The sequence below is a fragment of the Oryzias latipes genome, chromosome 13, assembly GCF_002234675.1.
Source record: "Oryzias latipes chromosome 13, ASM223467v1".
Taxonomy (NCBI): Eukaryota; Metazoa; Chordata; class Actinopteri; order Beloniformes; family Adrianichthyidae; genus Oryzias; species Oryzias latipes.
The window spans coordinates 382,755-397,219 of record NC_019871.2 but is presented as its reverse complement, the minus strand read 5'-3'; the positions used below and the strand labels follow the sequence as shown (position 1 = coordinate 397,219).

The window sequence follows — 14,465 nt, the reverse complement described above, 5'->3', positions numbered from 1 at the left end:
TCTGAAGAATCTTTTTTCTGCTTTGTGGTTCTGAACAGAGGACGGCTTTCTTGTCCTGGTGCCTTCAGATCCTCCTCATTACCTTATAAGGACTCTGTTTCCTGTTTGCTTCAGACTGAGTCCCCACCCCTCACCAGGTGACGTTTCCTGAAAGCCTCTGTCCTGAACTGTGGGCGTGGATGTGCTGACCGACCCGTTTGACCCAAAGTCAGAGGAGAATGTCTGGCATGTTTCCTGTGGTTTGTCCTGTCGTTAAAGCGGGTCTGTTTGCTTCGGTTGTTGTGGGATTTGTCTTCAGATGATTGGAAGCAACAGAACCTCCTGAAGCTCTAGATAATAGGAGAATGGACCTTCAGGCTGAGAGTGCGCGGCTGTTTGGAAACACTAGGGGGCGCTTGAGCTTCTACAAGAGAGACGATGGTGGAGCTCAGACTGCTGGAGAGAAGATGGTGGTTTAGAACAAAGAGACACACACACACAGAAACACACATGCAGTAACGCACTAACACACACATGCATGCACGAATGAACGCACACACACCGAGACAGAAGAGACAGATTTCTACAGACCCTCTTCAAAAACGTAGAATATCATGGAAGTGTTTTCATAATTCATAATATTCCAAAAGAGAAACTTTCATAAAGTAGAGATTCAGGTTCTACTGATGAATTGAAAGAAATTGAAGCATTGAAAGAATTCAAACCCATGAAAACAGGATTTCTGAGATTCTTGTGGAGAAAACTCTGTTTACGTCTCAGTTTTTGCATAAAAATAAAGACAGAGATTCTGATCCCATCCGACCAAACTAAAGTCTTTTCTAATCCATCTGTCCTTCTTCAATTCTTGGTGGGGACTCCCTTTGTCTTAATCACTCCCTTGATGGTCGTGGCGTTGATGCAATCAGCTCATGGCATTGCATGGGGGGGGGGGGGGGTGAATTTGGCCCTGTGATATACTGGCGACCCGTCCAGGATGTCCCCTGCCTTCGCCCACGTGTGGCTGGGATAGGCTCCAGCATCCCTGTGACCCCAAAAGGGACAAAAACGGGTTTAGAAGATGAATCTTCTCCCGCCCAAATGAACCCAAATGTATGTAACGAAAAACAAATACATACTTGAAACCAATCAACCAGTAGAAGCTGAATCTACTCTGTGAAAGTTTTTTTGAATGGAATCATGACAAACCTTTTCCAGGATTTTTGAAAGGGTCCATGGTTACAGCAGGAACAGTTCTGGATGTCTGGATACATTTGTGTTTAGAACCTTTTGTGGGACGTTGATCCTGCTTTGGTTTTTTCCTTTACTGTTTTACTCCGACTTGAAGCCACTTTGACCTCATCGTGACCTTTGGATCAAGAACTTCTCGGTTTTATTAACCACTAGCTAAGATGCTGTGACTTCACCGGACTGAGACCAGAACCCGTCTGGACAGAAATGATGGCGCTTTAGGCTCTTTGGCGTGGACCAGACCAGATGCTGTTGGAGCTTCTTCACGCTGGACGTTTGCTCTGTGAGATCTGGATCTTTGTCCTCCTGCAGAAACCTCCAGTCCAGCCTTCTGCCTCTGTTCCTGCTCTCGGATTGGCCTAATTTGGAGGCAGTGTCATGGCCGCCATGGCGCCCCGGCGGTCCCCTCGGGGATCGTGACGGGAACTCTTCTGTGCAAATGAGAGCAAATTGTTTCTCAGTAAACCTGAATGTTGGAGACCAAACTCTGTGACTCAGAGGGAAACTGTTCGCACCACAGCGAGCACGCATGATGTCAGCGCCTTCCCATCATGCCCCGGCGCGCGTGTGCGTCTTCATGCCAGAGGGTCCTTAGCGACGGCTATTTGCTGGTAATCTGTTGCTATGGCAACCACAGGCTGTTAATGTGTTGTTTATTAGAAGCTAAAGAAGATGATGAAAGTGAAGAAACTCAGGAGAACAATGATGGGAAGTCATTTCTGTGAGATTATTGAGCAGACGACTCACAAACCGCCACTGACTGGAACTGTCAGAGAGGATTTAGCGTCCAGAAGATCATCTGGTTTCTCCCGGGAAAGTCTCTGACACCGTCAGACGTGTCTTCACCTCAGCAGTGTGTCGAGGAGAAGAAGATTAAAAAACAATACACAGCTGAAGGTACTCTGAAAATCCTTCTCCTGGTCAGAACCCTCAGACCCAAACGGGGTCAGCTTATGAACAGGAAGCTGCAGTCTAAACTTCAGCTAGATGCTGATGATTCTATGAAACAAATCAAATGCTTGGATTCTCTTCAAGGTTCTACCAATCAGAGCTTTGTTTGGCCACGTGTTCACGTTCTAGCACATCCACGCCATGACAAAACACCTCTGCTCCAGAGGCCGTGTTTCAGCCGCTCACATTACATCCCATAATATCCCTGTGGACTTTACTAACCTAAAGAGTTGCAGATCGGTGCGATGCCGCTTTTCTCCGTGTCAGAAAAATGTCTCGTGCGACGCCCTCAAGAACATCTCATGTGGTCATGTGATCTCCTGAGGAGAGGCAGCCAATAGAAGCCCCCTTGTGCTATCCTATGACCCCCCCCCCCTTCCATTGAGGTGTTCTCCCTACCATGACAAAGGTGGATAAAGGTGGAAAGATTTCATGTAATCCATGGACACCAGTGAGGATCACAAATCATTGAAGAAAAAAGGTTCAGAGCACTGTCTAGTGGGTCTAGATGACCCCACTCCCAACGTTAAAGACCCTAGGATAGCACAAGGGTTACGAAATCTGTGTCCAAACCAACCAGTAAACTAGAATGAATGTCAAATCCATTCAAATGTTAGTTTCCTAAAGTTCACCACTGTTGTTTTTCCACATCCAAAGAATCCAAAGGGAACATTCTTAGAACATTCTAGACACTGGATGGTCACATGACTTTAGTCAAAGTCTGTCCACACATTGGACTGGAATGATGGACTGATCCGTGTTCATGACATCACACGTGTGTTGATGCTGTGATTGGTTGATTTTACATTATAGTAAATAAACCTACTGTACCTCAATCCAGATGGTATTTTCTAAGATCAATAAAATGGATACATTTCATTCTTACAATGATTTTCAATGGTTTAGGTCGATTGAATTTGATTCTGCCTCAGACAGTTTGATCTGATTGGATGGTAGGAATAGAAATGGATTCATGGTTCCACCTCTTCTTGGTTGGTCTGGGTTTCATATCTCAGTGACCCGCTGTCACCCCTGATTATCACCGTCATCTGTAGTTCACCTGCTTTCAAAGTTCTCCGCCGTCTTTTCAGGACAATGATGCCGTTTTCAGCCCAAACAGAAAGCCGGTGTCGTTTTCTGGGACACAGTTTCTGCAGAGCAGCAGGAGTTCAGTAGAAATTCACCCCTCAGTCGTGGGCGGGACTGTTGGCGTGGAAGTAAGCCTCTGGTGATTTCCCATCATTCCTTTGTCTACAGACCCTCCCGCTAGCTTACAGCACCAACCGAACATTAGCGGTGCAACAAAAATGGCAGCAACATCAGATCCATCCATCCGTCCGGTTCTGATCCGGATTCCAGCTCAGATCTGGAAAACAAAGACGTTCATGGATCTGTTTGTCTGACAGTAGATGATCAGGAAGGGGCGGAGCAGGGAGACTTTGACTCCGCCCATTTCCGCTGCTTCGTCAGCTTTTTCAAACAGCATTTTGTCATCTGCTCCGGATTCACAACAATCTTAAATTGTTCCATTTATGTCCTCCATCATGAGAAAACATGTTTCCAGTGGAGTGGGTCATCAAAGCATCCGTTAAGGTCGGGGTCATGCCTCCCCCTCCCCCTCCTGACCTCTCAGGGCCCACAGACCCTGCAGGTCGTCTCAGACTCGTCGGGTTCTGTCATTTGGTTCTCTGGTTTCTATTCTTTTCTATTAGAAGTCTTCAGGCTAAACTCCCCCCACTAAGACCCCCCCCCCCCCATCCGAAACAGGACCCCCTTCTGTGGTCCGTGCACGTGCGCTGGTCGTGCATGAGCTCCAGGAGCTGCAGCTCTATCTGCAGCGTGGGACTCAGATGAAGCTGCCCCCCCCCCCCCCCCCCCCCCCAGCAGAACATTGTAGAGTCATTCTGGATGAAGTGCTACAGCGGTTCTGTTTGTTCTGAGCGTGGGGGGGGGCCCGCGGCTGCCTCTCTGTTTAATTGAGATATCAGTGAGCGCTAATGAAGTCTGTTAATCCTCTGAACATTCCCTTAACCCCCCCAGCCCACATTCTGCTGTTGTGTTTGTGCAGATGAGCGGCGGCGGCGGCGGCGCTCCTGCTGCTGATAACTTTATTGTTTTATTGTTCCGACTCCATTTAACGTCAATGAGGACTAATGGACTTCTGTTTAACCGGAGTTCCTTCATCACCGCGCAGCTGCCAATCAACCAGAGTCACGTGACCCCAGGGGGAGGGGAAAGCGGCCTCATAAGAGCAGCACACGCCGGACCGGCAGCACAGAACCAGAGCCAGACCCAGGACAGGCAGAAGACACCTGACCCAGATCCAGTAGGCGTCGTCTCTTCTCCTCTGACCTTTGGTCCTGGATCTTCTCCATCCTCCTCCTCCTCTCTGCTTTCCCTGCAGGCATGCAGCACGCTCGCGGTCCCGCCTTCGTGGTCCTCGCCGCGCTGGCCCTCAGCAGCTTGGGAGTCTCCTCTCAGTCTGACAGAGACCAAGACCAGTTCCAGAACCACGACCTGGACCTGGAGCTGCGTCACCACCGGCTGCTGCAGCGAGCTCGCAGCGCCGGGTTGCTGTCACAGGTAAGCGTGGGTGGACGCCCCCCTTCCCGTCAGACTGGGCCTCTGGTTTGAAGGTGTTCCTCCGTCGTCTGTGGCTTCATCGGGGTTTCAGGGGAACAAAGATCCACTGTTTGGCCTCTAAAGGCCCGTACACACCGGGACGAATATTCGCCAGGCGTTATTCGCCAGCGTTTTTCGCCACGTTTTTTGTGTTCACACCCAGGCGATTTTCGCTGACGATGAGTGGAGTGAACATGCAATTTCATTCCCTGACATTAGATGGCGCTTAATGTAAACAGAAATACTCCTGTACACAAGGTGGCGCTGCGCAACTTTACGCTTCTGAAATTCGCTTTTCACTCAGAAGAAGAGAGCAAGTATTTACACGCTTGTCAGAATCAAACAAAGAAAACATGAATATTTCAAGCACCCGTAGCTCCAACTGCTGCTTGGTTCGGGGAAGTTTTAGAATGTCAGTCATTATTGCTTCGCGGCTGTGTGTAGACGCTACTTGGCGTCTATCTTCTTCGCTGGTATGTGTGCTCAGCAAAGCAGTTTTGTGTTTGAGCGCCCCCAAGTTGTGTTTTACTGTAACTTCAGAAGCTCCAGACACGTGAGCAAAAGCGCCATTCTCATTGGTCGAGTAGATTTCGACGCGTCGAAAAAAAAAAAACGAACCCGAGGCGTTTTTTTTTTTTTTGACGCTTTAACGCCTGGCGTTTTTTCGCGTCGGTGTGCACACTCTCGTTGGTGCCCTTTGTTTAGTCACTAGGCGTTAAACGTCGGCGAAAATCGCCGGCGAAATTCGTCCCGGTGTGAACAGGCCTTAAAGGCTGCAGTCTGCTTTTTACCATGGATTCACTCAGGAAGTTCATCCCAGGGGGGAGCCTGGAGGGACTCCAGCACCTCCTTCTGGAGGGAACTCCTTCTCTAGTTTTAGGGCAGGAATGAACGTTACTCCGTTTCAACCCAAAAAGTCTGAAATTCCTCCAAACATCCACATGAATGTGATGAAGGTTTCATTTGTGAACCAGAGAGACGTCTTCTTTGACTTTAGTGCCAACATTCCTGCAGAATTCCTTTTTTTATCAGTTTCTCCATTAGAATCTGGAAGATGATCCCAGACCTGCTGAGGTTCATCTCACTCCTGCATCAAAGCACCTCATTGGTTCTGTTGGGTTCTTCTTGTTGTGGTGATGTGGTTCCTGGCTCCTCGGAACCATCCGGTTCTTCTGGTTCAGTTCTCTTTCAGTTTACTGTTCCCCTCTTCATCCGCTCGCCTTACAGAGCCTTTGGGTCCAAACCATGATTGGTTCTGGAAGCCTCAGCTGAGATTCCTCCATCTCCATGGCAATCGTTGGCTCAGACCTTTGAGCCCAGACGGTCCAAAACTCTTCTGAGACGGTTCCTTCTGCTCCACAGGACTGGAGTAAACGGGCCATTGAAAACATGTTGGCTCGCATGCCGGACCCCGAGGCTGAAGCGGAGCGGGAGGCGGAGGTGGGGCGCAACAACCTGGAACGCTCGGTGGACGCCAACGTGCCCCCCCGCAACCGCAAAGATGGCTGCAAGAACTTCTACTGGAAAGGCTTTACTTCCTGCTGATGCCCCGCCCAGGTAGCCGCACTTCCTGCTGCTCCGCTGCTGCACAAACTCCCGGCTTTGTCTCACCTGCGCTTTTGCTTTCCAGCTGAAGCCCCGCCTCCCTGAGTCCAACAGACCCGTCCTGATCTCCTGACTGATGACAGAGAGGACCAATCAGCAGATGACCTGAAAAATTATTGTAATTATCCAATAAAGAGAGAATTCAATCAGAGATTCCACTTTTCCTTTGTACTATTTAAACCAAGAAAACCATGTGGAGACCTGACATCATCATCATCATCATCCTGACATCATCATCATCAGCCCTGCCTTCACATCTCTGGAGCTTCTCACTGCCGTTCTGATGTTTTAACAGGCTTCATCAAACTAAACTAAACTAAACTAAACTAAACTAAACTAAACTAAACTAAACTAAACTAAACTAAACTAAACTAAACTAAACTAAACTGGCCCCTCAGACCCTCCGTTTCGGTCAAACACATTTTGTCTCTGAAGGGAAACTCTAACTTCCTGCTTTATCCCTTGTGCTATCTTAGATGACCCCCCCCCCCCCCCCCTTCCATTGAGGTGTTCTCCCTACCATGACAAAGGTGGATAAAGGTGGAAAGATTTCATGTAATCCATGGACACCAGTGAAGATCACAAATCATTGAAGAAAAAAGGTTCAGAGCACTGTCTAGTGGGTCTAGATGACCCCACTCCCAATGGTAAAGTGCCTAGGATAGCACAAGGGTTACATTAAACATTTATATTCTAATCGTCTCATAGTTTCTGAGGATTTTCTTCCCCACAGACAGGAAGTGACTTTAATGACAGACTGGGGGGGTTAATGTGGAAACAGCAGCAGGTCCATGTGTTTGTGCAGGGGGGGCATGTCTAAATGAGCTTTAATGGAGAACAAAGAGGGAGCACACATTAAATCACGCACTTAAGCTCCGCCCACATGCAAAAGCAGCCACCTGATTGGTCCTGCTGGTTTTTCACTCCATTAATCTGACGTGTTTGTTGAAGAAGCTGCGGCTCCAAACAAACATTGTTTTCCATCTGATAAACATCCGAGTCCACCGACTCCTCCGTTAAAGGTTCAGAACCGGGATCAGAACCGGGGCAGAACCAGGCGGTTCTGTTGTAAAGCTGCTCGTTGGTCTGAAGCTGACGGGACAGCTGAGGCTGTTCTCAGGTGTGTTCAGGTAAGGGTCATAGTTCATCAGTTACAGATAAGCTGTGGAACATCCAGACACGAGCTGGACTAGAACCAGCAACTGTGGAGGTTTCAAAGTAAAAACCCAAAACTCCCCATGAAGACGTCAACTCTGGTATGACCCCCCTAAGCCCACGGTAGACCAGTGTGTGTGTGTGTGTGTGGGGGGGGGGGGGTCCAGAATGTGCAGATGTTTCTGCAGGAGAAACATCTCAGCATCACCTAAATTACCGGTTCTGGTGGAACCAGAAGCTCCGGCAGCAGAAAGTCGGCGCTTTACACTAAACAGGAACCAAACGTTTGCTGCTCCTGTAACTAAAAGGGGAAGAAATTGAAAATAATTGGAAACAGATTCAAGTGATGACAGGTGGAAAAGCAAAAGTGTTCAATCTCAGCCTGGCAGCTGCGTTACCACGGCAACCAGCTCATGTCAGACAGCGGGGCCCAGATTCCTCCTGAGGAGCCGCTGTTCTCCTGGACGGTGGATCTTCCAACCGGGAACCCGCTCCCGTCTGACGGAAACGCCGTTTTGACAAATGAAGGGAAAAAAAGCGTCTGAACATTTGTGGAAACACGGAGAAAGGTTTTCACCCCCCAACCCTGGAGCCTCAGCAGCTCGTCTTAGTTTCTTCACAGACTTTGGGTTTTCCAGAACGAACATCTAAGGACCATGAAACAGAACTTTAAACCAAAATGGAACCAGAACCTTACCGTCCAGTAAGGATGGTTCTGCTGTGGAGTTTGGACTTCTGTGCAGAAGCAGAACCCCAATGAACCTTCTACCCCTCATCATCACACTCTTGCCTCCGTGTCTGACAGTGTTGGTGTCTCGTCAGAATATCAGTCCAGAGGTTCAGTGGATCATCCAGATGTTCCTCATGGACCCATGTTCTCTCTCTGACTGAGGGAGCGTGAACTCTGACCTCAGTCCCCTTCTTTCAGCCAATGACAGAGCAGGATCTTAACTGTCTCAGCTGGTTTGTTCCTCGTATGACATCATCCTTCCTTCTCCTCCTCTCCTCTGTTGGATCTGGTTGTTCGCTCCGTGTCGTTTTCCTCTCCTCCTCCTTTCTCCTCCTCCTGTCAGGAAGTGGTGTTTTGTCTAAACATGTCTCCCAGAATCCTGCTGGGCGTTGGGGGGGGTCTCATGATGCGAGCGCTGACCCGTTAATGCAGTGATGAGGTGACTCGGTTCAGTGTGAGTGGACCGACCCGCTGCGTCTCTGCTCACTCATTAGTCCGGACTGACGGACGCGCTCGCCTCCAGCCGAGCGTCTGATTGGCCGGCCTGCAGTGAGGCGTTTCATTGGAGGGCTGCGCCACGGGACGGCGGCGTGACGCATAACCTCCTGCCGCTGCCTCTTTATCTGAACCTTTGAACCAATTAAGGACGCGTTTTCCTGCATATTAAGGTTTTTGATCTTATGAGCGACGAAGATGGAGGCTGATGAAGATGGAGACTGATGATGAAGATGGAGGCTGATGATGAAGATGGAGGCTGATGAAGATGGAGGCTGATGATGAAGATGGAAGCCGATGAAGATGGAGGCTGATGATGAAGATGGAGGCTGATGATGAAGATGGAGGCTGATGAAGATGGAGGCTGATGATGAAGATGGAGGCTGATGAAGATGGAGGCTGATGAAGATGGAGGCTGATGATGAAGATGGAGGCTGATGATGAAGATGGAGGCCGATGAAGATGGAGGCTGATGATGAAGATGGAGGCTGATGATGAAGATGGAGGCTGATGAAGATGGAGGCCGATGAAGATGGAGGCTGATGATGAAGATGGAGGCTGATGAAGATGGAGGCTGATGATGAAGATGGAGGCCGATGAAGATGGAGACTGATGATGAAGATGGAGGCCGATGAAGATGGAGGCTGATGAAGATGGAGGCTGATGATGAAGATGGAGGCTGATGATGAAGATGGAGCCCGATGAAGATGGAGGCTGATGAAGATGGAGGCTGATGATGAAGATGGAGGCTGATGAAGATGGAGGCTGATGATGAAGATGGAGGCCGATGAAGATGGAGACTGATGATGAAGATGGAGGCCGATGAAGATGGAGGCTGATGAAGATGGAGGCTGATGATGAAGATGGAGGCTGATGATGAAGATGGAGGCCGATGAAGATGGAGGCTGATGATGAAGATGGAGGCTGATGATGAAGATGGAGGCTGATGAAGATGGAGGCCGATGAAGATGGAGGATGATGATGAAGATGGAGGCTGATGAAGATGGAGGCCGATGAAGATGGAGGCTGATGAAGATGGAGGCCGATGAAGATGGAGGCTGATGAAGATGGAGGCTGATGATGAAGATGGAGGCCGATGAAGATGGAGACTGATGATGAAGATGGAGGCCGATGAAGATGGAGGCTGATGAAGATGGAGGCTGATGATGAAGATGGAGGCTGATGAAGATGGAGGCTGATGATGAAGATGGAGGCTGATGAAGATGGAGGCCGATGAAGATGGAGGATGATGATGAAGATGGAGGCTGATGAAGATGGAGGCCGATGAAGATGGAGGCTGATGAAGATGGAGGCCGATGAAGATGGAGACTGATGATGAAGATGGAGGCCGATGAAGATGGAGGCTGATGAAGATGGAGGCTGATGATGAAGATGGAGGCTGATGATGAAGATGGAGGCCGATGAAGATGGAGGCTGATGATGAAGATGGAGGCTGATGAAGAAGATGGAGGCCGATGAAGATGGAGGCTGATGATGAAGATGGAGGCTGATGATGAAGATGGAGGCTGATGAAGATGGAGGCCGATGAAGATGGAGGATGATGATGAAGATGGAGGCTGATGATGAAGATGGAGGCTGATGATGAAGATGGAGGCTGATGATGAAGATGGAGGCCGATGAAGATGGAGGCTGATGATGAAGATGGAGGCTGATGATGAAGATGGAGGCCGATGAAGATGGAAGATGATGATGAAGATGGAGGCTGATGATGAAGATGGAGGCTGATGATGAAGATGGAGGCTGATGAAGATGGAGGCCGATGAAGATGGAGGATGATGAAGATGGAGGATGATGATGAAGATGGAGGCTGATGAAGATGGAGGCCGATGAAGATGGAGGCTGATGAAGATGGAGGCCGATGAAGATGGAGGCTGATGAAGATGGAGGCTGATGATGAAGATGGAGGCCGATGAAGATGGAGACTGATGATGAAGATGGAGGCCGATGAAGATGGAGGCTGATGAAGATGGAGGATGATGATGAAGATGGAGGCTGATGAAGATGGAGGCCGATGAAGATGGAGGCTGATCTGTCTGACCAGAACAAACCCCAGAGTCTCGGCCGCAGGGGCTCAGGTGGTTGAGCGGGTCGTCGAGGTTCGATCCCCGCTCCCCCCACTCATCTGCAGTGTCCTTGAGCAAGGCATTTCCCCCTCCCTGCCTCAATTCATGCATGAATGTCCCGGTGATGGTCAGAGGGGCTGTACCAGTAGCCACGCCCCCATCAGTCAGCTGTGGTGCATCAGCAGTTACCATGATGGACCCACTGGAAGAACTTCAGTGTCTGGAAAAGCAGAGAAATCACGGAGGAGGGGGGCGGGGTCTGGTTCTGGCTGGGAGGCTGGTGTGACCTTTCCGCTGTAGGTCATCTTCACACCATGTTTAAAAATTGTTGATTTAGGAGGGGAGCCTCTGTGAAGAAGCCCCCCCTCCTATGAACTTTGGTTCATGGTTCAAATCCCCGCTGGGTTCTTCCATGTTCTACTGGTTCCTGCGTGGGTTCTCCCGGTGTCCCAAAGTCCAGAACCAGGCTGCAGAGGTTCATCCGTGTCTCTGGGCTGTGACCTTCTGCAACCCTGAGCCCTATCCTCACCCTACAGTGGATGGGATAGGCTCCAGCAACCGCACAACCCTAAAGAGGACAAAGCACGTTTGGAAAACGGACGGACGGTTAAAACCCGTTTCCTTCAGCGTTTGAGGTTCTGGACAACAAAGGCAAATGTTCCTTAGAGATCTGAACCTGAGAGCCGCCCTGGAGCTGAGGGGTCCAGCAGAGACCTGGTCCTGAGCTGCTGGCAGAAACTCCACGGAGGACGTCCTGCCAGACTCTGGACTGTTCAAACGTGTTTGAACGGGTCTGCAGAACCGCCGGATGCCACACGAGGAGGTCCGACTTTCACGTCTTTGGTTCCGGATGTTCCTCGTGAGCCGTGATGATGTCACATCCTTCACTCCTGGTTCTGGTCGGAACCTCCCCATCTGGAGGGGATTCTGCGTCTTCAGGAGCAGACCTCACGTTTTCAGAGAACCTTCCGGTTAGAGAAGGTGGATTCTGATCCTGATGGAAGCAGAACCCGTCCAGATGAAGCGGGTCTTGGGGCTTTGGAGGTCAGAACCCTCCTGGTGATTCTGGACCTGATCCTGGCAGCTGTGAGGAGTCACCGTCACAGCTGTGGACCGATGTGACAGCGGCTCGGTTCCGCCTGTCGGTGCCGCTTCTGCAGACACAGAACGGACCTCCTCTGTGTCTTCCTGCTGGTTTCTGTGTTTTCAGGTGGACTGGATGTTTGTTTGTTTGTTTGTTTGTAGTCCAGATTTTGTGGGTTTTTCGTGTTGCGGTTGTTTGTGTTTGTTGAATTTTTTTTATTTTTTTTCTATTTTCTTCTCCGTAGAGATTCAGAACCGGGTCTTCATCAGCACCACATTAGAAAAGCAGAGTCCAGGATGAAGATGTCTTCCTCTTTCCTCACTGCGGTTCTTCTGAGGTCCCGCCGGTCCACGCTGCAGTTCTGGCCCGGCTGAAGGTCAGCCCGGTTTGGTTCTGTCAAGGTTCTGCCTGCCGCTGGTCCATGGCCCCACAGCCAGCACCATCCGTCACGGTCCTGACACGCTGCAACCTGAGGGGAGGGGGTCTTCACTGCAGCTGCTCTTCATCATCATCATCATCCTCACCTGTGGCGTTCTTTCCTGTTTCCACGGAAAGAACATACTCATCTTCATCCTCAGCCGGGATGAAGAGCTGCTCCTCCTCTTCCTCAGTGTCCCACTGACAAAGTCCTCTGCTGAGGAGAGGAAGAGGAGTTTCACAACGGCTCATTAAACTAAAGAGGAGGAAGCATCATCATCATCCGTCACCCCCCCAACCGTGGTCCGTGACGTCAGGGCCTCTATAAGAGCCCCTCGTGCGGGTCGGAGCCAGCAGACCCTCCGCAGACAGACAGACAGGTGAAGAAGATGATGTCCTCCTCCTCGCGCCTCCTCCTGCTGCTCCTCTCCCTCACCGCCTCCATCAGCTGCTCCTCCGCCGCGCAGAGAGACTCCAAACTCCGCCTGCTGCTGCAGCGGACCCCCCTGCTGGGCTCCAAGCAGGTCCGCGCACACACACGCGCACACGCCGCTTTACGACCCGAACCCCAACTCAGAACCGGGCCTGTGCGGATGGACCGCTCAGCGGTACCGCAGGGCAGAATCTGGGAGCTTTTAGATAAAAACAAAGTTGGTGGACCCGCTGGTTCTGTTCGGATGAGCTTGAAATCAATTCACGACCAGAAATATTTGTTTGAAATTATCGAGAAAAAAACGAGTTTGTTCATTTTTCAAAAGTAAGAAAAAGAATTTACTTCGACGTTGAAGGGAATTGAAAGGTTCCGGTTCCGAAAATCCACTTTTGATCATCTGATTTCAGAGCACATATTTCCGAACAGATTCCTCTTTTTTCTGTTTTGATTCTTGATTTTAAACCCAAACTGTGTTTCCGTGTTTTGGTCCGGATTTCTGAAAACATCTGTGAAAAACCGCAGCTCCAGGTCAGAACCTCCCTCTGGTTCGGGCTGAAGGGTTGTGGCACCTCCTGGTTCTGGAGGCGCAGTCTCCGGCTGTCAGTCAAAGCTCCTTCGTCACCATGATGACACCACCTCCGTGCTTCAGCATAGCAGTCATCTTAATGTGAGGTTGCTGGTCAAAGTTCCTGAAGTCCAGGAGATCCGGGTTCTGTCTTGATTCTGCGTTGAAAGCTTTGGGGTTCCGTCACGTTGTGTTCAGAACCGGCTGCTCTGATGTTCCTGCAGAACCAGGTTCTGTTGGGTTGACATGTTCCTCTCCCTGAACCCTCCGCTGTGTCTGCAGGACATGTCCCGCTCCTCGCTGGCGGAGCTGCTCCTCTCGGACCTCCTGCAGATGGAGAACGAGGTTCTGGAGGAGGACGGGTTCCCCCTGAGCGACGGCGAGCCCGAGGACGTCCGCGTGGACCTGGAGCGCGCCGCCGCCAGCGGCCCGCTGCTCGCCCCCCGGGACAGGAAGGCGGGCTGCAAGAACTTCTTCTGGAAGACCTTCACGTCCTGCTGAGGGCGGGGCCTTCGCGGAAGCTCCTCCCCCTCGAGACTGTCCGATTAGTGTGTTTAGATTTTTCTGGTTTGATCTGAACTTGATGAAACTCTTTTTCATTCTGAATAAAATCTGTTTGAGACAAACGTCTGTCTGTGTGCTGATGAAGAGGAGCAGCAATGAAACCTTCATGAGGAAGAGGAGCTGCAGACTTTAATAGACATGATTCAATCGGGGTGGGGTGGGGTGGGGGGGGCTCCATGGCAACCAGCAGATAAAGAGCCTGTTATCCTCCTGAACGCCCCCCACCCCTCATAAAAATTTGAATATTTACGGATTTGAGCGCCATTAGAGCCAGCCCCCCCCAGATGGTGATGGAGAAGAACAGCTGCAGGAATTAGTCGGTGGTCACACATATGACGTTTGCCCACAAACAGCAGAACAGAAACTAAACCGGTGGATCAAAACAGCACAGAGGGTGCAGGCTATTTACTGGATGACGAAAAACCACCTGAAGGCAACAGCTGATCAGAAATGGGGTCACAACACTTCCTCAAGTTACATGACCTCATACATGGGGGGTTACCCATATGGTTGTTGGGTTGTCGTGGAGAGGA

The 14,465-nt window shown here is 50.3% G+C and overlaps 2 protein-coding genes across 2 annotated transcripts; both read left to right on the top strand.

The window, feature by feature from the left end:
• The first annotated feature begins 4,374 nt into the window (after window positions 1–4,374).
• LOC101158162 (somatostatin-2-like) lies at window positions 4,375–6,556 on the top strand. The gene is made up of 4 exons (XM_004084458.3): window positions 4,375–4,504; window positions 4,583–4,761; window positions 6,163–6,357; window positions 6,431–6,556. Exons 2-3 carry the CDS (start codon window positions 4,585–4,587, stop codon window positions 6,343–6,345), a joined length of 360 nt encoding a protein of 119 aa, XP_004084506.1. The 5' UTR covers window positions 4,375–4,504; window positions 4,583–4,584; the 3' UTR covers window positions 6,346–6,357; window positions 6,431–6,556.
• A 6,156-nt stretch (window positions 6,557–12,712) lies between these two features.
• Window positions 12,713–13,994, top strand: LOC101157910 (somatostatin-1). Its single transcript, XM_004084457.3, has 2 exons — window positions 12,713–12,894; window positions 13,651–13,994. The coding sequence occupies exons 1-2, from the start codon at window positions 12,760–12,762 to the stop codon at window positions 13,867–13,869; spliced, it is 354 nt and encodes a 117-aa protein (XP_004084505.1). The 5' UTR covers window positions 12,713–12,759; the 3' UTR covers window positions 13,870–13,994.
• Window positions 13,995–14,465: the final 471 nt, after the last annotated feature.

Bases quoted from the DNA above. Each gene is read 5' to 3' on its own strand.
- LOC101158162 (XM_004084458.3), top strand. From the start codon at position 4,585: ATGCAGCACGCTCGCGGTCCCGCCTTCGTGGTCCTCGCCGCGCTGGCC. The intron at 4,762-6,162 runs GTAAGCGTGGGT...TCTGCTCCACAG, and splicing joins GCGCCGGGTTGCTGTCACAG to GACTGGAGTAAACGGGCCAT.
- LOC101157910 (XM_004084457.3), top strand. From the start codon at position 12,760: ATGATGTCCTCCTCCTCGCGCCTCCTCCTGCTGCTCCTCTCCCTCACC. The intron at 12,895-13,650 runs GTCCGCGCACAC...CTGTGTCTGCAG, and splicing joins CCCTGCTGGGCTCCAAGCAG to GACATGTCCCGCTCCTCGCT.